The sequence below is a fragment of the Fundulus heteroclitus genome, chromosome 20 (genome assembly GCF_011125445.2).
Source record: "Fundulus heteroclitus isolate FHET01 chromosome 20, MU-UCD_Fhet_4.1, whole genome shotgun sequence".
Taxonomy (NCBI): Eukaryota; Metazoa; Chordata; class Actinopteri; order Cyprinodontiformes; family Fundulidae; genus Fundulus; species Fundulus heteroclitus.
The window spans coordinates 23,788,053-23,810,191 of record NC_046380.1 but is presented as its reverse complement, the minus strand read 5'-3'; the positions used below and the strand labels follow the sequence as shown (position 1 = coordinate 23,810,191).

The following is a 22,139-nucleotide window of genomic DNA, read 5'->3' as shown; positions in this document are numbered from 1 at the left end:
TCAACACAAAATACCACATAATTGTTAGCTGGAAGAAACTATGCTGCAAGCTTTTCAACTTTTTATACAAGTAAAAATCTGAAAGGTGTGGTACACATTTGTTTTCAGTGCCACTTAACGACATTTTGCCACAAATGCAACTAGAGTCTTTTGGGTTATGTCTCTTCCAGTGTTGCACATCTGAAGACTTCATGTTTTGCCCATTCCTCCATGCAAAAACAGCTAAATCTCCATCCAGCTTCCCATCAACGTTGATCGGTTTCCTAGTCTCTATCTGAAGAAAGCATCCCCAACACCACCATCATAATGCCAACACCACAATGCTTCATAGTGAGAATGGCTTGTTTGAGGTAATGCACAACAGGGGTACCCAAGTCCAGTCCTCCAGAGTGACTATCATTCAACTTTTAGATTAATCTCTTCTCCAACTCAATCAAATTAATATCTTACTGCATGTACTCTGCAGAGTTGAATGACTGAATCCTGGTGACGGAGTCCTTTGAATGATTCTGTTTTGCATGTAAGCCAGGAAGTACAATTTCGGTCGCACTCCATCAAAGGATCTTCTTCAACGGGTTTGCTGTGTCTTTTTTACAGTAATTATGTGACTTCCAAAAGAAGCTGGTAAATTGTATTTAGGGGTATTAGTGTAAAGCCGTCTGAATGCAGATACTATGCTTTTCAGATGTTTTTTTTGTATTTTGTGTTGTTCTACCACATGAAATCCCAATTAAATGCTTATTTTGTGGTTGCTGTGTGCTAAAACGTGAAAAGGTTCAAGGCGTGAAAACGTCTTGCAATGCGCTCTTTAGGCATTTGCTTGTTTTTGTTGAGAGGACATGAAATTGTTGCACAAAGATGGTCAAACACCTAAAGTGATAACATGATTTTATAATTGGTAGGATTTTATGTGATATTATACTGCAGCTTAGCTTCAATTTCATTCCACTGAGTTGACCTGTTAACACTCATTTATTGAATCTTAACCTGCCGGTGTCAGATAATATAAATTCATAAACAGCCACAGACCTTTCTGCCGTCTTCACCTGGCACTCCATCCTCGCCCTGTGTGTCAAGGGAAAAAAAAAAAAGCATTACATTATGAATAATGGCCAGCCTGCTGCTGTGGCTCTCAGCTCTGCTGCTCCAGTGGCTCACTAAAGGCTGTCATTATGCAGCAGACTTCATAATACATATCTACACAGCTTTTGATCCGCCATAGAGAAATGGATCAGTACGTCAAGCCCATTAGTGAGAGAACAACAGGGGGAAAAAAAGAGAACGTATGCACATAACTCACAATATTTACACTTTTAATGAACAGTATCAATAGCCATGTCAGTCAAATTGCTAACAAAAAGGGTGGCCATCTCATCTGAGTAAATCCGAAACTGGTAATAATATAAATCCAGGATAAGACGAGTTACCATTTTGCCTGGAGGACCAGGTTTTCCGTCTTCACCTGCTTTACCCTGCAGCACCAAAAGAGTCAGTTAAGACAGAGGTAGAGACGTGATAGGAAAACAAACATGTGAGTGAGATAGTGAGTACTGACAGGTGTTCCTGCATTTCCCGGAGGACCAACAGGCCCCTGGGGACCCTGCTCTCCTCTTAATCCTGGTAATCCCTACAAGAACAGATCACATTGGGAAAACCGAGTGAAATAAAAATGTGCAGAGAGGTTGAGTTTATCTAGCATCAGCACATGCAGAGGTGTGATGTCTCTGCCCGTAAAAGCAGAACTCAGTTTGCTTGAAGCAGTTCAGGACCCCCAGAATCATCATTACTGTCAATATTACATAACAGTCTCCTGTGAAACGGACTGGAGACATGTTTCCCCACGGTTGGCTTATGCAACAACCACAGGAGCAAAGAAGGAATTTCAACATCTATACAGCGCCATCTGCTGTATGAACGCCTCAAGTTCACAGACTCTTCAAATCCTTGAAACAAAAAACTGGCTGAATTTTTACTAAACTATCAGAAATGAAATCTGACTTGTCTTTCTATTTTGAATGAGAGCAAATTGCATTTTTAATATGAAACGGAAGCTTACATCTCTCCCAGCGTCGCCTTGTTTTCCAGGATCCCCCTGTGAAACAAGGAAAAAAACAATGCTCTGTTAAAACCAGACATTTACGTTCACTCTACAGAAAGGTAGCATGTTTTACATTAAATAATAAAGTATTTCTGTTTTAGGCCAATTAGGAGGACCAGGATAATAATGATAATGAAAGAATAATGATAGAGATTTTTTTTTTACTTTACTTTCTTTAAATTCAGAAGTTTACCCACATTTCCCTAGTATTGAGTAGATGTGCCTTCTAATCTGTGTAGCAGATTGTCAAATGTTTTCTTTTTCATTATTAATACAACAGTTTGTTGAATTTTTGGCCCATTCCTCCACAAAAAAACTGCTTTATTCACTGCAAAAATGGATCTAAAAATAAGTCAAATGTTCTTAAAGTTAGTGTATTTGTCCTTGATTTGAGCAGGTAAATAAGATTATCTGCCAATGGAATGAGTATTTTGACCCCTAAAATAAGATAATTAGATATCCTGCACTTGAAATAAGATGATGGAGATGAGTTGTTCCTATTTTAAGAGCACAAATCTTATTCCATTGGCAAATCATCTTATTTACCTGCTCAAATCAAGGACAAATACACTAACTTTAAGAACATTTGACTTATTTTTAGTTCCATTTTTGCAGTGTTTGAGTCAGGTTGGTGGGCCGCCTTACTCACACACACCTTTTGAGCTCTTCCCTCAAACCTTTTATAGAAATGAAATAAGGATTTTATGATGGACATTATAAAACACTGACTGTAAGCCACTTTATAACTCATTTGGAGATTAGATTAGGGTCGTTGTTTATTAAGAATATCCATTTGTATGCAAGCTTTAACTTACTGTCTGATCTCTGGAGATGTTTTGATATTTTCCCAAAATGTTCTCTCCTTACGTCTATTTTGTGGCGTCCACCAGTCAGCTCTGCAGCAAAACAGGCCCATAACATGATGCTACTACCCCCGTACTCCAAATGTAGGGTAGTGACCTCATGCTTGCAATCTTCTTCCGTTTATTTCAAATTAAACAATTCTCATTACAACCAAACCTTTAACTTTAAGTTTTATCAGAGCACCGGACATGTCTCCAAAAATTAAGGTCCTTGTGTGTTTTGCTTTTTGAGTACTGGCTTCTGCCTCCCTGAGTGGCCTCCCAGCCATTACGGGACTCACTTACCGACCTCAGACAGCAGCTTTACTATGTATCCTACCTTTATTCTATTGATTTGCACATTTCACACAAAAACACATTTTTTGCTGGGACACAGAACCCGTCTCATTCATGAAAGGGTGAATAATGCCATGATGTCTCTATTTGCATGCAATTGTTTGACGAGATAAACATGGCACCATCAGTCATCGTAAAATTAGACTAAAGGATGAACCAGATTTATGCAGGTCCACAATTGTCCTCCTGATATCTTGATTGATGTCACACAAGAAAACAGTGTGTTTGATTACAAAGCCATGACGCCACCACCTGGGCTTTCACACACCACTTAAAAAGGTAAAATTGTCATTTGTTAACTTCTGTCTTTGAAAAAATAAAATATTTTCTAAAAGATTATCTTTAACATTATTTTGAGCCAAATAACCCAAATCAAATTTTAGTCATATTTAACGTCAGACAGTGAGAAACAATCTTATCTGCCTTTGTGTTACAGTGCATGTGAATAACTGGTTTCAGCACTAATACTATAACCTTCACTGCAATAACTTTTATAGTTTGGTCAAATACGAGAGGAAGTGGGATACCCTCAGTCCAACTGGTCCAGGAGAGCCTGGTTTACCATCCAGACCAGGACGGCCGTCTAAGCCAGATGCTCCCCTTTCTCCCTGTGACAAAAAGAGAAACAATCAGCGGTAACAAACAGCGCATTCTGTAGAAAGCACAATGAAAAAGAAACAATGAGGACTTCTGATTTGCTGAAGAGAGAGAATCAGATAGCAAGACCTGCCACTCATTGCAAGAAAGAAAGTCTGTAATTATTGTTTTGGGTCTTGATTGTGCCAAGCGGTGTGCTAAAAAGTCACTGCCGTCGATTGCAAACCTTCTCTCCAGGCGATCCTCTTTCTCCCGTGTCACCCTGCATACAGTCAAAGTGGAATTGATCATATTATATTTGAAAACGAGATGTGAATATCTACTAAAGTTACGATGACTGAAGCACCGAAGCGCAGAGCAAACTCACTTTTGTGCCTGCGGGCCCCCTCAGCCCCTCTGGGCCCTTTATAGACAGAAGAAGAAGTCACTGACGATGTCATGCACAGCAAATCCGCACAGAAAGGAGCCGGCACGCATACGGATTCATTTCGAGCAGAGTGGAATATCAGCGGCCCGTTACGGCATTTAAATCAGCAAACTCACTCGCAGGCCTGGAGCTCCGGGAGTCCCCGCTTCCCCTTTCTGACCTTTGCTGCCATGCTCTCCTGGGTCGCCGGCGTCACCCTGGGGGGGTCACAATGATGTGAGGCCTCTAACGTGTGCTACTGCTGTTTTCAACCCAAAAGAAGGGCCTTGTAAAAGCGTTCCTCCACCCCTGAATCTTAAAGTCACAGATGTTAATGTGGCTCACTGGGATTTTATTTAAGTAGTGCATGATTATGAAGTGGAAGGTACACAAGTGTTAGTCGCTATGTGTGCAAGGTTGATAGACAAAGAGATTTCCCTAAAACATGGTAAAGACTGATACATTTTCCCATTCGTCTCCGCAAAACAGCGCAAGCCAACCCAGACTGGTATGAGAGTGGCTTTGAACTGCAATTTTTTAAGTCAGCCGATGAATCTATATGACTGGGTCATTACAGTTCATTAACGTTTTCTGTCTCCAGCTCCATCTATCCTCCCATCAGTGCTGACCAGCTTCCCTGTCCATGCTGGGGAAAAGCATCCCCATACAGAGAACGGACACAAAGTTATGCTTTTCTTTTTAAAGCATCATGAAAATGTATCTCTGTAGCAGCTTCCTTCTTTTCATTTCACAACTACGCACTACTCTCTGATGTTACTGTGACGTAAAAAAAGACTTTAATTGAAGTTTCTGCTTGGAAGGTTCCCATTCTGGGAGTATGAGTACAATTACGAGTGTTGTAGCTAATATTTTATTGAAAACCTGCAATTTAATTATAATCTGTGCCTGCAGGACATGTTGTTATGCCTTTGCAACCCAAATACACAATAGAAGCACAAACCTTGTCCCCTCTCTCTCCTTTCAGCTGACCCTGGATATCAGTCTGTTAACAAACAAACAGGAAATATCACATTAAGTGCTGCTGTGTAAGTGTAGCAGGTTTTTCCCCCCAAACAGAAAAGAGTCAGTCAAAAAAAAAAAAAAACATACCACTTTCCCTGGTGGCCCTGCAGGTCCTTGGGTTCCCTTAAAGAGAATAAAGTGTGTGAATCCACTGAGCACAGGTCTGAAGATACATGAGCAGATTTTAATATTAAAGAAGACAGCATACTTGCTCTCCTTTCTCTCCTCTCGGGCCAGCGGGTCCAGGGCTGCCCTGTAATTGAACACAGATCAATAAAGACAGAGAGCGGACGATCTTCCTGGCGGTTTCCTCTCTCCCGGCCTCTCCAGAATAGCAGAAGAGAGTATTGGAAAGCTGTCTGTGCAATGAAACGTGAGCGAGTCTCTCACGTTTCTCCCGTGCTCCCCTGGATCTCCTGTGTCTCCTTTCTCTCCCGGCCTCCCCGGCTGACCCGCCAGTCCCTGAGTGAGAAGTCAATAGCTCCGCTTGTTAGCTGAACTCGATGTAGCTTGTCAACTTTAAATGTTATTAATGTAGCAAATGAAATAGAACAAAATGGCTTACCCGCAGACCTCTTTCTCCTGGCTTTCCTGGGAGTCCAGATTCTCCCTGAAGGGAAGAAAGAGGGAGGAAAACCCTCATGATCACATTCACTCATTGTTCTTTAATTCAAAATGATTTTTAGCAATGGCTGTTAAATACAGTTCTTGTAAAATGATTCATTATTGAAATGTCATAGATTTCTACTCACAGGTGTTCCTTCATCACCCTTGTCCCCCTTGTCTCCCTGTAATTCCGAATTGATAGGATAAAAACACAAAAAGCAGCAGCTGAAGTTCCAAAAAAAGTTAAAAACAACCAGCATTGCAGCAGCTGAAGTGCAGTCAGAGCATGAGAGAAAACTTTTTTTTTACTGTCCTCATTAGAAAAAGGTACATGTTGGAAAAGACACCAAAGAGTTTTCGATCACAAGGAATATGTTGTAAAACTTATTTACTGCATGTATAAAAGAACGAGGCAAAATGTTTAAGGACTGGTTGTTTAACATGAACAAAAGAAAAAAGAAAAACACTAAAAACACAATAAATGCAAAATGGTTTTGTGTAGCAAAAACCACACAAAACCTATAAATGTGTCTGTGTGGTGTTCCTCTTTCTTGAAGCAGCGAGTTTCTCCAGGGAGTGGAGCTGACCTGCATCTCATAAAACTCCTCAGCTGTAGCTTAAGAGGAGCTGGCAGCTGGTCATAGGAGACCTGTGTGTCATCCTATGTGGTACCTCTAGCCCTTTCTATATTACTCCAATTATCTCCTTCTATTTCTCAGCTCATGCTAACCCAGATGTCGCCGCTGAGACGTTCCTGGATTCACGGCTCAAACCTTTTTGGGCCGTGACCTCCCTGATTCCAGTGACTACCACCGGCCACCACCGGCCACCTCCAGGCTCGCAGGGCCCTCGTAACCCCCCAGCATGGCCTGTCCGCCCTGCATCACTCCCCCTTCTACCCCTCTATGGAGCTCTATTCAGCAGATGGTTCTACACCTCTAGACTCTGTTTACTCCTCCCTGACTCCAAACACCATCTACAAACCAGTTAGAGCTCTCTCTGTTGTCATCACACAATATCCACCCAAGTATTTGTTTCACTCACCTTTTCCCATCCTCTCTTGATTTATTTCTCCCACTTTAAACCAGCCACTGATACACCAGATATCTACCAATTCTCTGCACTTAGTAAACTTTTGAACTCTTAACATTGTCTCTTCTGAGGTTTCTTGCATGTGGCTAAGAGGTTTGCCACAATACACGACAGGTTTCATACAAACACAAAATACACCTAAAGCTGAAATTATACAAATGCAAAGCAAAAAAAAAAAAGAAAAAAAGGAGGAAAACCAAAACATAAAAAAACATTTATTTCCAACATTTTGTGTTATTTTTGGTGCCACAGCTTTAATGAATGTGTGCAATGTGGAAAAATGGATGCACAGTAATTTTCACACAAATTTCAAGATTCACCAATTTGGACACAAAGGACGCATGCGCTCAAATTTATCGATGAACTAACTAGACTTTTCCTGGCAAATACACTTAAGTATGCTATTAACATTTATATTAAACATTTGGAGAGACTTTGAGGTTTATATTTAGGTATTTGCATGTATGGCCTCTGTGATGCTGTGTGGTACCATATAGGAAGAAAATCTATTCTTTTACTCCGTTTTGTTTGATGATCATGCTAATTCGGTTTGAAACCACCAAAACTACGGATAGATAGGGTTTTCTATATATTACGCCTATTTCTAACAACTAGATTTATCAACATCCAGCTGTTTGTATGCTGGGATTAATCAGTAGATTCATTAATGTCTCATAAATTTCTTGTGGAAACAACGACTCTTATGTCCCTCCACTGTTCGCATCTCTGCCCTGGCCTCCAACAGAGTCTTTTAATTATATAAAACAGAAAAATGGTGAGGCACCAGAATCCTTGTCAGAACTGGAGCTCCCACATAAATCTGCATCTGCTTCCCCCTCCCAGTGTAGTCATTTGCTGAATGTCTGCAGGGTTCGCCAATAGACAGCTGGAGTAGGAAACACTGTTTCCCCTCATACCAGGAAGGGAGCTCATAGTTTAAAGTCAAAACTCATTTATTTATATAAATATATAAGCTATGAGCTGTCATTGTTTCAGAATGTCTTGGTTATGCTGCGGTAGATACTTTTTTAATGCCTATTTCCTGGTGTCATTGGGGCGATAAGCAGAATACAAGTTGGACAAGTCACACCAGCGACTGTGACTTGTCCAACTTGTATTCTGTCACACCACAGAGCAGGGAGACCCACAGGACCAGCAATCATGTTTTTAGACGATGAAAGGAAGCAGGAGTAGCCAGAGGAGAGCATGCAAACTGCATGCAGAAAGAGCCCATCCCTGGATTAAAACCCAGCACTTTCTATCAGCAAGGCGACAGTGCCACCAACTGTGCCCCTATCTTTATTACTGTGGGCCATGATGTACAGCAGGAGGTGAAGCCCACTGCTCCTCAGCGTCAGGGAGCCTCCCGCTCTGATAGTTTTTAAATGTTTTCTCAAACGCGTTTCTTATCTGGTGGCTTTTAAGGGTAAATCTTCCTCCGACACTCTGACCTGTTTTCCAGGAAGGCCGGGTTTTCCTGGAATTCCCGGGCGTCCGTTCTCGCCTCTCTCGCCTGGTTCTCCTGGGTCTCCCTAAATAGCAGAGAGAAGAGGTCAGATCAGTGGCCGAGCAGCAAATAACTCAAAGCAAAGGTCACCAGAGGACACCGCAGGCTACAAACCTTGGCTCCCGGTCGTCCATTAAGACCTGCAAGTCCCTGAGGAAAGACTACATGTTTAATGCCCACGCCGGCCGGAGGGGATTTGGTGAAGATGGCTCCGGAGGTTGTTTCACAAAGAAAGAACGCTGTTGTGGTAGTCACAAACTTACTCGTTCTCCTGGCTCTCCTTTAGGTCCAAGAACACCCGACCCTCCTGAACCTGGAGAACCCTGACGGAGTGACAGAAACATGAGCGTTCGGTGGATAGACACCATGTTTCCAAACTGTGACTCTCCCGTGGTCGCTCACTTTCTCTCCTCTTTGTCCGGCCTCCCCCTTCTCCCCCCGCAGTCCATCAGAGCCGGGCAGGCCTCTGTCCCCCTTTGATAAGAAGAGCGAAGGACCGAAAACACAAACAACCCTCTGTATTGGCTAAAGTTTGAGCTGATGACAGTTTTTAAAATCCAGACAAGCTTTTATCTCTAACCTGCTCTCCTTTCTTTCCTGGTAAACCTGCCATCTGAAGGATTAAAGAGCCAGAGAAGAGTGTCGTCATTCCACCGTCATAAACATTTAATCAGCATTTGCAGGTCTCAAATTGGAGCACTCACACTTCTGCCTGGCTCCCCGCGGGCGCCTTCGCTTCCCTGGAAATAGACAGTTTCACCTTTTAATGACCTTGGCTTGAAAATTCATCGCATCAGATCATGACAGGGGCAAAAAAAGCCTCCTCCTGACTTGTTGCTTCCTCTAATAGAATCTCACTCTCACCTTTTCTCCTGGTGGTCCACTTGGGCCAGGTAAACCCTGCGAGTTAATCGAAACCCCAAGTTATGAAACTCCATATATGCACGATTCGTCAAACAGGAAAACGCACAGACAGCGAATGTAATCACACATAATTTAAACAATGCTCACTCTCAGGCCTGGCGGTCCTGGGGTCCCTGCCTTCCCTGGATCGCCCTGAGAAGACAGTATTATTCAGAAAACTGTACAAACCTCCTTTAAAAGCAACAGAGGTCAAACGTTAAGACCTTTACTCTCAGTAATAAACAAAATCAGCTCTACTCACTTTCTCTCCTGTCTCTCCGGCCGGCCCTCGCTCTCCCTACAAGATAAGTTCAAATTCATCATAAAGAAGGAATATAGAGAGAATAGAATAGAGTAGAATAGAATAGAAATATCTTTTATTGTCCTCCAGTGGGGAAATTGAAGTGTCTGAGCAACAGAGCGAGCAACATAAGGAAAAAACTGGATAGGCATTAAAAACAGCATGTTCTAAGAAACCTGCAACAGTGTGGGATAATTTAAAAGGTGCACAAACTGTGCTCAATATTAGTCCTGATGAGCTTATCTAACCACTTCCTCTCAGCCGTGGACGAGCTGCTGCTCCCACAGACAACGGCACAGAAGTTTTCTTTTGGTGAAATCCAGTCATACTTAACAGAAGTTTAAATGTATCATCACTGCAATAAATGTGGCTCACCTCAAAAGTTTGCACACACCTGTTTATGTTTTTGGGGCATAAAAAAGTGATGAAAATGTATGAAAGCGTTTTTTTCTCCTTTAATGTGAGACACTATATGCACAGTTAAAATGAAAAAAAAACATTCCTGAGACAGAAAAAAAAGCTGTAAAACCTTCGTGACCTTCATCAAGGACCCTGATGAATTCTGCCAGGATCAAATATCCAAATTATATCCAGGATATCCCAGACGTTTGTTGACGACTAACCAAAGTGTGTGTTTTCTCTGCAAGTTGCTAAAGGAAATTTGACCAAATGCTTAATAAATAGGAGATTTTTGGACAGTGTCTATCTTCTGGCAGCCATTTCCTGATTTATGAAAATCAACTGAGATCTGGCCTCTTTCAACGGCACGTTCACTTGTCTTGTTTTTAAGAGTGACTGACAGAAATGGGCTTCTGCGTTATGGCATTTACAGAAACAGATGAGGGAACTTATGGATTGCTGCTCAAAGCTGGATACTCTCATCGACGTATAAGAGTATAAATTGAAAAAGGATTACAAATTAGATTTATTTCACATTACTTCCTTGTTTTGTGTCAAAGACTGTAGCACCTGGGATTTTGTTACCATAAAAACATTTATCTCTGACAGTTATTTATTCACAGGAATAAATCTATTAACAATTAAAGTTGAATTTTTCAACTTTATTTTATGGGAGATGATGTTGATGCCAAAAAACTATCTATTTTTAGGACTCAACAAGTCTTCACAAGAGTTTCCATTTACTGTGGAGGGAGCTGAACCTTTCAGTTCAATAATATGTTGAGCATTATAACCAAAGTCGCATGTTTGACCTTTCAAACTGTACGTTCCTCACATTTTGAAAGAAACAGAAGACCAAAACAAAGTGTTACGCAAAGAAGGAGCTCATTTTATTTTATTTAGTTTCCATCTTGAGACCATATATACACCCGGGGCTGTGTCTGTGAAGGTGGACCACATTCCCTCTGCCATGCATGCTGGTGCGGACATGTTCACAGGAGCGCTCTCGTGTGACTCACCCTGTCTCCTCGTGTCCCAGGCTCACCCGGCTGCCCACGGTCACCCTGGTTGCACAGATATTGGGTCAAAGGTCGTTCCTCTTTCATCTTATTGCAGGAATATTTTTTTCATCACATGCATCTTACCTTGCTGCCAATCTCGCCTGCAGGCCCGCGGGGACCCTGAAAAATATTGGAAATATGCATAAGCTGAAGGAGTCGCAGCAAAGTGCGTTTCGGTTATGGCACAGGAGCACATAAAAATGAGCAGGTAAAGTTCAAATACAAAGCAATCTAAAAAGCAAAAACATAAAAATATACGTATATAAAAACTGTATGACATGTGAGTTTTTATCCAGATCAGTATGTTTTATTTATGTTGATGTAATTTATCGGGTCCATGCAACTAGATTTTAAATGCATATATGTTATAACCTTTGTGAAATGACTGAAAAATGGATGCTATTGCTCCTACAGGTGGCACTACTAGTTGGTGAATCATGACTGTGTTGCACTGGTCCACATGAAGTGAATATTGTTAAGGCGTTGTGCACTTTGCAAACTATTTGAAGTTAGACTATGCCTTCCTGGGATAGGCAGTTAAATATATCGTCTCATCAACGGTCTTCTTCAAATTGACACGTGGTTGACTCACCCTGTCCCCAGACTCTCCTTGCTTTCCTGGAGGTCCAGGCAGTCCAGTGCCATCTTCTCCCTGATAAAAACCAATGGCCCATTTACTTTAAAACAAGCGCTTTTCCTTTGTTCAGAATTTTCAAACACTAAATCTGTCACGCAGATACCCTTTCTCCTTTAGTGCCCTGTGGTCCTGCTGGCCCTCTCGGCCCTGGGGCTCCCGAAGTTCCTGGAATACCCTGATAATTTAAAAGCAATTACTAAATGCAAAGTATAGCAGATCTCCATGCAACTTCACCTGCGAAACTAACACGTCAGCACATTACGAGTGACTGACGACGCTTACAGGGGAGCCCTTTTCACCCTTCACGGCCACGCCGCTTCCTACTCCTGGAGGCCCCTGTCAGCAAAGAGAGATAAGAGCTGAGGATCATTGCGTTCCTTTATTCCTCAGGAAATTTCTGCACTTACAGGACAAGTATAGGATGGTATGACTCACCCTCTCTCCTTGGCTGCCCTTATCTCCTTGGCTGCCCTGTAGAAGATAAAATGAAGGGGAAAAAAAGTGAGAAATACTTAAAAAAAGAAAAAAGCTCAGGGAGCAAAGACAAAAAAAGAAGCTTTATGATGATCCAGCATAATAGGACAAGAGTGATTAATTTGTAGACTCAGAAATACAAAAATGTTTTTGCTAAATGAAGCACTGCTAAATTTAATTATCTAATACTAACCCATTAGAACTAGATGGGACATATTCGCTATTAAGTTTAATCTGCTGTAGCAAAAATCAAGTGGTGGGAACAAAGCACAGAGAACAAAAGCAAAGCTGTGAAGGATCAAGAGCGATGTTAATGTGAACCGGATCCGTTCATCTTGTAAAGTGCCTTGAGCTGACAGTTGTCATAATTTGGTCCTTTATGAATCAGTATGCATAATTGTCTGCCAACGGCTTTGACCGCTTAGATAGAACTGATTCTTTGGATCTTTTTCACATGACCGATAAATAAATACAAAAAAAAAAACAAGTAAGGTAAGACACCTGAGAAACAGAGAGTTTTGTTCTAAATTCTACCATAAAATACCTTTCATGTGCTTCAACTCTTATTCTCTGGACCTAAAGTCACTGACAAAACCCATTTACAGATTAAAATGTTTGCCCTTTATCCATCTAATCTCATGCTGTATTAACTTTGTTGTAAAACTAGGAAGTTACATTTTGACTGCAGTCACTAAAAGCAAAACCAAACTCTTAAGCTGCTGTCACACTGTTTCCTCTCTCACCATGTTTGTTAGTGTAGTGAAAAACAAGTATTAGCAGGGTCTAAATTTGAAGCAATGAAAATTGTTTTGTAGCACATCACGTTCTGTCACATTTCGAGAGCAAGTCATATTTTAGGAAGCAGAGTGAAATCAGTGTTTTGTTGTATAAGTCACTTGTTGCCCTGACAGCAAAAGTATTATTTTATCTGGTTTTTTCTATATTTAGGAATCGACTGACTACCAGACAAATTAAAACTCACATCTATCCCCTAGTGGTCACATGATTATAAGATTATTTCATCGGATAGTAGGACAAGCCATCAGTTAATCTTTCAGTTTTAAGCATCATGTTTGCAGAATAGTAAATCGTCACTGTTGTAGACAGAGTTTCTGCAAAGGATATCATCATATTATCATTATTAGATTATAGCTGCAATAAAAGGGTTAGGTTTAGTATACATGGCATGGCTAAGAATGATATTAAAATAAAAATTAAACTATTTGGTTAATTGGTTATCATGTTATATATGCTACATTCTTAAATGCATAATAAAGTGACACATGGATTATATTCTATGGAGGAGGAGGTTTTTACTACTGCATTGCAACAAAACCATAGATGATGCAATAGTGTGATGGGGTATTAGTTATATGCATCGCCAAACTTCAAAACAAAAAAAGAACTGATAATGATCTTATAGTACATTGTCTATCATTAGTGTCTCACTAGGAATGAACTGACTAATTGACTGATTGAAATTTTGCAACAAAACAATTGCTTTTTTTGCATTCGCCTCTAAAATCTTCTGCAGGTCAGGAAGCAAAGTGCCAGCAGAGAATCTCAGAGCTTGTGGAGGTAACAAATGTCAGATAGAATATGATGTAACTGTAGTATCTAAAGATATTTATTTATGCAGACATTTTTTTTAGTTTATTTATCTTTTTTGAAATCTCTGCTGCGTGCACAGTTGTGTTATTTTAGGCTGGGTAATGAGGCCTCTATTTGTGTGCATATGCTGACTGAGGATGCTATGTTGCACAAAGGAAAAGGTTAAAGTTAAACTAGCTGTAAAAGAAAGAGCTTTAAAGGATGTAGAGAGAGCGCAGCTGTGTAATAAATTGAACCAACCCATTTGTTTGGGAAATTGTTCTGAAAAGAGTAGTAATATCAATATTACCTATCAGCCCCCCTTTTCTAACAGTGTAATAATTAATAAAATATATATTCTAGTCAAACTCATTTTATTACAGAGACAGAGCTTACGATTGCTAATAACTATGATTAACACATCAAATAATATGAGAAACAGTAAGATAAAACTAGTTTCTTTCTCATTCATTTTACTGACCAGAAAAAAATTTGTAAAAACTGTTTTTTCAAATATACAACAAAGAAAATAAAACTCACCCAAGTATTGTTAAAATTACCAATAAACATGCATCCTCAAAAGAAGTCTTAAATTATTTTGCCCGGAATTATTTAAAAGTAAATTTGAGCTTCAGCTGTGACATTTTCACTTACAGGTGACTCAATGCTACCACCGTGTGCAATAGTCTGACAACAGCAGTTTTACTATAAAGAAAAAAATTATTTAAGCCAAAGGGAAGCAGAGAATCCAATTTTCACATATGTCTTATAAAATCTTGCCTTGAAAAAGTATTCATACCCCTTAAACTTCTTCATTCGCAAATGTTAGTTACAGATTTCAATATATCTTAATGGGATTTTATGTGACTTGCTAAAATAAAGAGTTAATGACAATTATAAAATAAAAGAAGTACCATGAATTGTTTTAGATGAACTGAAAAAGATGATGGGTATTTTATTGAGCACTTTTTACTCTTACTTTCTTTTTTTCTTCTTCTTCTTTCAGCTTTTCTCTTTAAGGTGTCGCCACAGTGAGTCATCTAACTCCATCTGGCCTTGTGTTGAGCACCTTTTACTCTTTTACATCTAAACATAATCAACAAAGTGCCTTCAGAAGTCACTTAATTTGTATCCCGAGTCCAACTGAGAGAAATTGCATTTTAGTAAAAACGCAGCTGTTCTGTGAATACCTCAGACGCTTAATAGAAAATATTAGTCACCAAACACGGTCGTGAAGACCAGGACACACAGCAGACAGGTCTAAGTTAATTTTGAAGATAGATGAAGCTGAATTTATGGTAATCTCAGGAGAAAATCTGTCAGAGGCTGCAAAAACCTTTAGAAGGGGAGTCCAGACTGAATTTTATTTGGAGATATCAATGTTAAGAGGGTCTGAATACATATGCACGCCCTGCTCTTTTTCTATTTGGAAAATAACTTTGATTTTACCTAACAATGATGCCCTTCTTTGTGTTGCTTATCCCTTAACACTGCAAAATAAATGTGCATCAGTTCCATTCTTGCAAGGCACTGTGAAGATGACCAACTGTCCGCACCTATGTCTCAGTATTGAACCCTTTTCTCTTGCTACAGAATAAAACTGATATAAAATATCATGCACTTTGAAAGGACTTCCTTTTTAAAAAGTCAAATCTCATCCATCTATGTCTTGACCTCACAGAGACGATTGCAACAGTTGTGGTGAACATATTTAATTTGCAGAGAAGAGGAGGAGGAGCCAAACCTTAATCGAAAGTCCCGGCGTTCCCGGAATTCCCGGTCGGCCATCCTGGCCCGGTGCACCTGGAACTCCGGCGACTCCCTTGGCTCCGTCGCTGCCTGGTCGACCTGGAGTACCCTTTTATACGAGAAGCAGAGAATTATCGGCTTTTGTTAAGGAGATCTGTGACATTTTCACATCTCTCTAGACCCCTTCAGAAAAATCAGCCATGACTTTATCAACAATGGATGGATGTTTTAATGGCAGAATAAAAAAAAAAAAAAAGTCTGCATGTCTAATTTTATGTTACTTTATTTCCATCGTTATCTTGGTTAAGTGACTTTATAGATTCTCACTGGTAGTCCTGGGATGCCTGGCTCTCCCTTCCTCCCTGGAAGACCCCCACCGGATACAGCTGAACCCGGTTCACCCTGCAATATTACCATAATATTAATAATATCAAAGCATAGAGACATAAAACTCTTAATGCATCAATTTGGTCTTTTCGGAAACAAAAGAATATAGTATTTCTCTGCAACATTTGAAGTAAGGTTCAAGCTCACCCTTTCACCTTTATCACCCTTTGGCCCTGGTGTGCCTTGTCCTCCAGGTTCACCCTAAAACAACAGAAAAAAAAAAACAAAACAATGCAGAAGTGAGTTTTTATTTACACCTGGTTGTTTAAGGATACGTGGATTACTTACCTGGCTTCCTCTGACTCCAGGGAGACCTTGAGAACCCTGGGGGATGACAAAGAGTGTTTATTTATATACTGAAACTAAAAGAAGACAACAGTTCACGGGTTCCAGTAGCTCTACTTACTGGAACGCCTGCATTTCCAGGAGCTCCTGGTCTTCCTGGTAATCCTGGATTTCCATCCACACCAGGAAAGCCCTAAAAAGGGAAAATATATGTACTTTTTCTGTTTCCAGTCGCAGGTTTATATCGGCTAGCATGAACTGGACGTACTCTCTCCCCCTTTTCCCCTTTTATCCGCTGGGAAGGGTCGACAGTGACAGATTGTCCTGGCGTTCCTGGCCGTCCTTCAGGACCCCTGGGACCTTCCCTCCCAGGCAAACCATCACGACCCTCCATCATGCCATCAGAGAACACATTGGTATCAATAGCAGGAATGTTACTTTTAAATATACTGTTTCGTGTTATACCACACTGGATTGTAAAAATGGCTGATTTGTCTGACTCACGGGCTCGCCCTTGCGTCCGTCTGCGCCGTCTCTGCCTCTTTCACCCTGAGACACAAAGCAAAAACAAAGAAGCACTTTAACATTAACTGGCAATAACATTTTTGGTTGTGACATGAAAAGCCTAAAAAACTAGCACAAAACAATAAGCGCCACTCAGAAATCTATCTAAAACCTATTGAAGGTCATCTGATCAGTGACATGAAGTTCTAATGTGATTTGAAACATTTTGTCCAATTTTAGGAAATACATTGCTTGTGAACATTCAAAGTAGAGGGTTGGAAAAAGAGGAAAAAAAATCAAACACTTTACCGTTTCACCACGATCTCCCTTCTCACCCTAAAAGACATAAATGAGTAAAACCCATAGTAAGGAAAAGGCAGCAGTAGATACAGGAAGTTGCTGAGTTTACGTTTTATTTGACATCGATGGCAAGGATTGTGTTGAATGACGGTTTAGGATTATAATATAGGATGATGTAAAAAGAGCTTACCCGAGGACACTGTACGGTACACTGCTCTGGACCAGGAGTGACCTGAACAAACAAAAGGAAACTTATAGAATTGATGAAATATCTATCAAATGTTCCAATATCTTCAGGTTATCTGAGATCAGGTTTCAGTATATCCTAAAGGTGCCCTGTTGGATTACAAGCTGGTGAATGTGGAGGCCGTTGGAGTTTAAGAGCATTTGAGCTTTGCAATATGATGCATTTCCCTGCTGAAAGTAGCCACCGGAAGACAGGTACTCTGTGATCTAAAAGGGATGGACATGGTAAGTAAACAAATACCCCTGTAGGCTAAACAATACTCGGTTTAGTACTAAGAAACCTAAATGGGGCCAAATAAAATGTGCCCTATGCTTTTGTATCACCAGCAGCCTGAATCATTAAGAAAAGGCAGGATGGATCCAACCTTTCTTTACCAAAAATGTACCCCCTACCATCTGGATTTCACATATATGGGGGCTGCCCCTAAGTCTCCTGCATGCGGGAGGGAGCGGTAAATCTTTCCAGAGGAAAACCAAGATTACCAAACCACCCACTTTCAATGTGGAGAACATTTAAGCTTCTTGTATCGGGGATTCCAATCAATGATCTCTTTCTCAAGACCACAGGTGAGAGTAGGAATGTGGAGGGTGTGGTTAATTGAACTCTCTCCATTTTGGCTCTCAACTCTTTTAAAAAGTGAGACAGCCAAGAGCAGCATCTACATCACTGCAGACAAGGGCCCCATCCATCAACCCAACCTCCATCGCTCCATCCCACCTTTACTCGTTAACAATACCCAAAGATACATGAACTCCCTGATTTGAAATTAGCCAGCCTTATTTTAATTACCTAAAATAGATAATGTATCTAACAAAACTGAAAGAATGCAGCATGATTAGTCCTGTTGTTAGATAAACACCTAAGCAGGGAACACGATCAGAATTTGCAGGTTTTGTCTTTCCAAAAAACAATGTGACCTATAAATATACAGATTGAAAATACGCAATTAATCTTTGGCTTTTTCCAGGTTATTTCTCACCTCTGGAATTCTGGCAATTCCACAGAGCAAGTCGGCCAGATCAGCGTGTACTGTGTTCAGTCGTCCTGCGGTACTGGCGTACAGGACGTTCTGTTGGCTTCGATCTGTCACAGCCCGCCGCAGCTCCTCTGTGTCTGCTTGGCCTATGCCCACTGCCAGCACCGTCACACCTTACATGTACACAAATACGTTCAAGATCCCTGTTAAAAGAAGTGTTTCTGCAGCACGGCATGGAGCAAATGTCTTGGAGAAAACAATTTTTTTAACATGAAATCAGGGCGGCTTCACCGGTTCTCAGCACATCATACAGAGAGAAAGATCATGAACCTTACATTTATAATAAAGTCAAATATTAAAAGAGTCTAAGCAATGTGAGTTTCCATACAACTTTAAATCTACCATGTGGCTTTGGATGACATCTGGCTATGTAATCAGTGCACTTAAAATGTTTACCCTTTAGTTATTTTACAGAACAGCTTAAACTTGGATTTGTGTCACTGGGGTTTTAATATGTGAGTCTGGGTAAAAATAGAGGAACACAAGTTCCTGCCACAACTTTCAGATTTTTAATTGTAAAATATGCTGAAACCTTTCTATCCATTTTACCATTACGCATTGCTTTGCTTGTATCCATCGCATGAAATGCAAATAAAATACACTGCAGTTCGTGGTTGCAACGTGACAAAATGTTCAAAACTTTAAGAGGCGTCAATACTTTTACACTACATTTATAGAATTGCTTTCATTACAAACCTTCATCTACCTTTTGCTCTTAAAGTTTTGCATGTAACCATATCCGTTGTTTCTTTGAAATTGAATGAGTTATAAAGAACACAACTAAAATGTATTTGATATCCAAAAGTTGTATTTAGGAGGTGCTAAGTTATCCGAATGCTTGTTGACTGCAGTAGTTTCATCTAACGACATTGACATAGGTGATCACAGTTTTAGGGTCTCACACCTGCATCTCTTAGACTGCTGGCTGCAAGGGTCAGGTTGTCCACAGATCTTCTGTCGGCAATGATCACGATTGCCCCAGGCACCCTCGGCCTCCGTCCTGCTGAAGGGGTCAGCAGGTACTGTCGGGTGAACGTCACCGCCTCACCTGAGGAGTAATGTAGCTAATGTCAACCGCTGCAGGCCACCGCACAACGTCAGGAGTTAAAATGAGAATTAGAAATGTTTTCAAAACAGACCGATGTTATTCCCTGGGCTTTCATCAAAGGGTGTGGACTGGATCTCTTGGAGCAGTGTGTCCGATCTTGAGTGACGATTGAGCAGGAACCAGGTTTTGGGTCTAAAACTGTATACGACCACCCCTACCTACAACAGCCAGATTATTGTCAGATAACTTTAAAGCAAAAGCCCTTCTGCATTTTGACCAGCAATGCCCCCTTTTGAGAGTACGTCACCAAAAGTACCTGCGAGTCTTGGGGCCCAATGGCAGCAAGCGACCCTGCGGCACTGGTAACAAGGTCCCGCAGAGGTCTCACCAGGTCAGTGCGATCGGTAGATGCAGGCACAAGAAACACCACGTCAAGACGTCCGCCCAGACACACTGAGGAAAAAAACGGTCTGGAACAATGAGCAAATGTTACCTGCTCTAAGCCAAGACTATTATGGCAAAGTATGTGACTGCACGTTACCGGTGCGTTCATCTACAAAAGTCTCAGTTGAAACTCCGCTCGCAAAGGTGGGCTGGATGGTGAATCTGTATCTGCGGCCCAAACGCAGCCCGGTTACCAGGTACGAGCTGGACGACGCAGGCAGCGTGATGGACAGGCCCCGACCAACATCTGATAAATGTCGATATTCAAAATGAATACAAAGAAATTAAAAGTATTTGTTTGAAGAGAGTGATTTAAAGTTCCTTTTATTACCTGTCTCCTCTTTCCAGCGAAGAATATATCCCGTGGCGCCCGAAAGGAGAGCCCAGTTCAGCCTCACAGCATCCTGGGTAACCTCTGTCACTCGTAAAGTTGTGGCCGGTAGCGGCGAAGGCGGGGTGACATAACCAGCTGTGCAAATGGAGGGCACACAAGATCATAGCCCCATGCTCACATGTTTTCCCATAGGATGTACCTGACACTGAAAAATGGGACTCACGTGTGGTGATTCTGACAGAAACAGGCGATCCTTCCCTGTTTTCAACTACAGCGATGACCTGAACCTCATACTGAACCCCAGGATCCAGCTGGTCCAAATCCATAGATGTCACGTCTCGGCCCACCAGCTGGCTCCGTTCTTCCCCACCTGCAGTGGCAGAAAATCATGTTCACACAGACCTTTTGTTAAGAAAACAAGAATTTCTTTTACACGAAAGCTGAAGATTTCCTCATCATTTCAGAGCATGTCATGATAAAAAAAATTGTTTCATTCAAAGGAGTTATGGACACCACACTGACATGGATGCAATGAGCTGTAATGATTTAAAAACCATTGAAACAGGTGTGAAATGGTTTGGTTAAGATAAATAGCCAGTCAGATCAGATAGAAGAAGGGTCTCAATGCCCAGAGTGGCTGAAAGACTGAAGTTTCTGCATTCAATTACTGAAGCAGATGGTAGCATAGCTACATGATAGAAAAACAGATAAAAACAGCCTTTTGTTTTCCAAGAACAGTACAAGAAAGTTACCATCAATTCTCCTCCAAATGATGCGGTAAGCTGTTGCTCCCTGAACACCCACCCAGGAGACTCGGACCACTTCCCCTCGGGTTTCCTGCACTTGAAGCGAGGTCACAGTTCCCACAGTTGTCTGATCTGATTCTGAGGGAGTCAGGACAGAAAAATTTGAAACGTTGCCCTTATTACAGATCATTGTTTTCCAGTCACAGCAGAGACGATCTCGGTTTAATAGAAATGCGATACCTGTTCTAATGCTGAGAATCCCTGGGCTTCCTTCTCGAGAGCCAATAAGGGCAGAAACTTGCACAGTGTAGGCCGAGTTAGGCTGAAGTCCATCTATGACGTAGGAGGAGACATCGGCAGCTACGGTCCGAGTTGTTTCAGTTCCTGTATTGAGATTTATACATTTTTCAACATTAGCCTTTTCAATAGGTTTCTTTTCCACTCTTACACACAGTGCCTGGCAGAAGTCTTCATACCTCTTGATTTTTTTCCCCCACACTTTGTCAGATTACAACCACAAGCCTCAATGTATTTTATAAGCGAATTGCACATTGCATTTGCGCATGCACGAGTCATACGTGTTTGAAAATTATGGCTACCAAAAAAACCTGCCGTCACTGTAATATGTGTAGAGTGCAGGTAGCGAACGGGAACATAAAGGTGGCATGTGTTGGTTTTAGGCTTTAAAAGTCTTAATATACCTGCCGTACAATGACTGGTGCACTTTGTGCCATGTTCAATTGCTCTAATATGGACTTTATAAGGTTACAAGGCTCCACCGAGTTCACCCAAAGACGGAAAGAAAAAATGCGGTTGTAGATTTCCATTCACTCTTCACAGAAAAGAATAATCCATACAAAGATGGACTAAAATTGCAAGTTTTTTGCACACATTTATTTTCTCTAATCTTCATCTTTATGTTCGCTGTCTAATCTTGAAACCAGTAAGGTTTTGCTGTGCAAAAGCATTTTATCATGATCTGATTAAATTTACTGTCAGCACGTATCCCCGTGCCCTGGGGCTAATCAAGATCATCAACCCGTACACTGCTTGAGACGTGTTTTGGGTCAGGAGACATCTGTGGTGAGCCTAGAACCTGCTTTCAGCCCCTTCACCCCTCACTGAAGAAAATACCTGTCTCTCCGTCACCTCAGTGTGGCTCTCTG

The 22,139-nt window shown here is 41.1% G+C and overlaps 1 protein-coding gene across 1 annotated transcript in view; it reads right to left on the bottom strand.

Moving 5' to 3' along the window:
* Window positions 1–22,139, bottom strand: part of col7a1 (collagen, type VII, alpha 1) — a 98,052-nt gene that overhangs the window by 50,239 nt on the left and 25,674 nt on the right. Inside the window, exons 19-65 of the mRNA XM_036151953.1 lie at window positions 21,214–21,357; window positions 20,980–21,111; window positions 20,451–20,597; window positions 20,225–20,362; window positions 19,991–20,140; window positions 19,766–19,902; window positions 19,541–19,667; window positions 19,306–19,449; window positions 18,345–18,514; window positions 17,309–17,350; window positions 17,128–17,154; window positions 16,819–16,863; window positions 16,583–16,702; window positions 16,436–16,507; window positions 16,318–16,353; window positions 16,177–16,230; window positions 15,970–16,044; window positions 15,638–15,751; window positions 12,265–12,300; window positions 12,112–12,165; window positions 11,933–12,004; window positions 11,785–11,844; window positions 11,277–11,312; window positions 11,151–11,195; window positions 9,694–9,729; window positions 9,540–9,584; window positions 9,393–9,428; window positions 9,233–9,268; window positions 9,109–9,141; window positions 8,931–9,002; window positions 8,792–8,851; window positions 8,643–8,678; window positions 8,473–8,553; window positions 6,076–6,111; window positions 5,889–5,933; window positions 5,714–5,785; window positions 5,532–5,576; window positions 5,411–5,446; window positions 5,262–5,303; window positions 4,438–4,518; window positions 4,262–4,297; window positions 4,121–4,156; window positions 3,825–3,905; window positions 2,057–2,092; window positions 1,556–1,627; window positions 1,428–1,472; window positions 1,030–1,065 (exon numbers count right to left, since the gene is read on the bottom strand). Of these exons, the coding sequence (XP_036007846.1) occupies window positions 1,030–1,065; window positions 1,428–1,472; window positions 1,556–1,627; window positions 2,057–2,092; window positions 3,825–3,905; window positions 4,121–4,156; window positions 4,262–4,297; window positions 4,438–4,518; window positions 5,262–5,303; window positions 5,411–5,446; window positions 5,532–5,576; window positions 5,714–5,785; window positions 5,889–5,933; window positions 6,076–6,111; window positions 8,473–8,553; window positions 8,643–8,678; window positions 8,792–8,851; window positions 8,931–9,002; window positions 9,109–9,141; window positions 9,233–9,268; window positions 9,393–9,428; window positions 9,540–9,584; window positions 9,694–9,729; window positions 11,151–11,195; window positions 11,277–11,312; window positions 11,785–11,844; window positions 11,933–12,004; window positions 12,112–12,165; window positions 12,265–12,300; window positions 15,638–15,751; window positions 15,970–16,044; window positions 16,177–16,230; window positions 16,318–16,353; window positions 16,436–16,507; window positions 16,583–16,702; window positions 16,819–16,863; window positions 17,128–17,154; window positions 17,309–17,350; window positions 18,345–18,514; window positions 19,306–19,449; window positions 19,541–19,667; window positions 19,766–19,902; window positions 19,991–20,140; window positions 20,225–20,362; window positions 20,451–20,597; window positions 20,980–21,111; window positions 21,214–21,357 (3,311 nt within the window). The remainder of the gene's footprint in view (window positions 1–1,029; window positions 1,066–1,427; window positions 1,473–1,555; window positions 1,628–2,056; window positions 2,093–3,824; window positions 3,906–4,120; window positions 4,157–4,261; window positions 4,298–4,437; window positions 4,519–5,261; window positions 5,304–5,410; window positions 5,447–5,531; window positions 5,577–5,713; window positions 5,786–5,888; window positions 5,934–6,075; window positions 6,112–8,472; window positions 8,554–8,642; window positions 8,679–8,791; window positions 8,852–8,930; window positions 9,003–9,108; window positions 9,142–9,232; window positions 9,269–9,392; window positions 9,429–9,539; window positions 9,585–9,693; window positions 9,730–11,150; window positions 11,196–11,276; window positions 11,313–11,784; window positions 11,845–11,932; window positions 12,005–12,111; window positions 12,166–12,264; window positions 12,301–15,637; window positions 15,752–15,969; window positions 16,045–16,176; window positions 16,231–16,317; window positions 16,354–16,435; window positions 16,508–16,582; window positions 16,703–16,818; window positions 16,864–17,127; window positions 17,155–17,308; window positions 17,351–18,344; window positions 18,515–19,305; window positions 19,450–19,540; window positions 19,668–19,765; window positions 19,903–19,990; window positions 20,141–20,224; window positions 20,363–20,450; window positions 20,598–20,979; window positions 21,112–21,213; window positions 21,358–22,139) is intronic.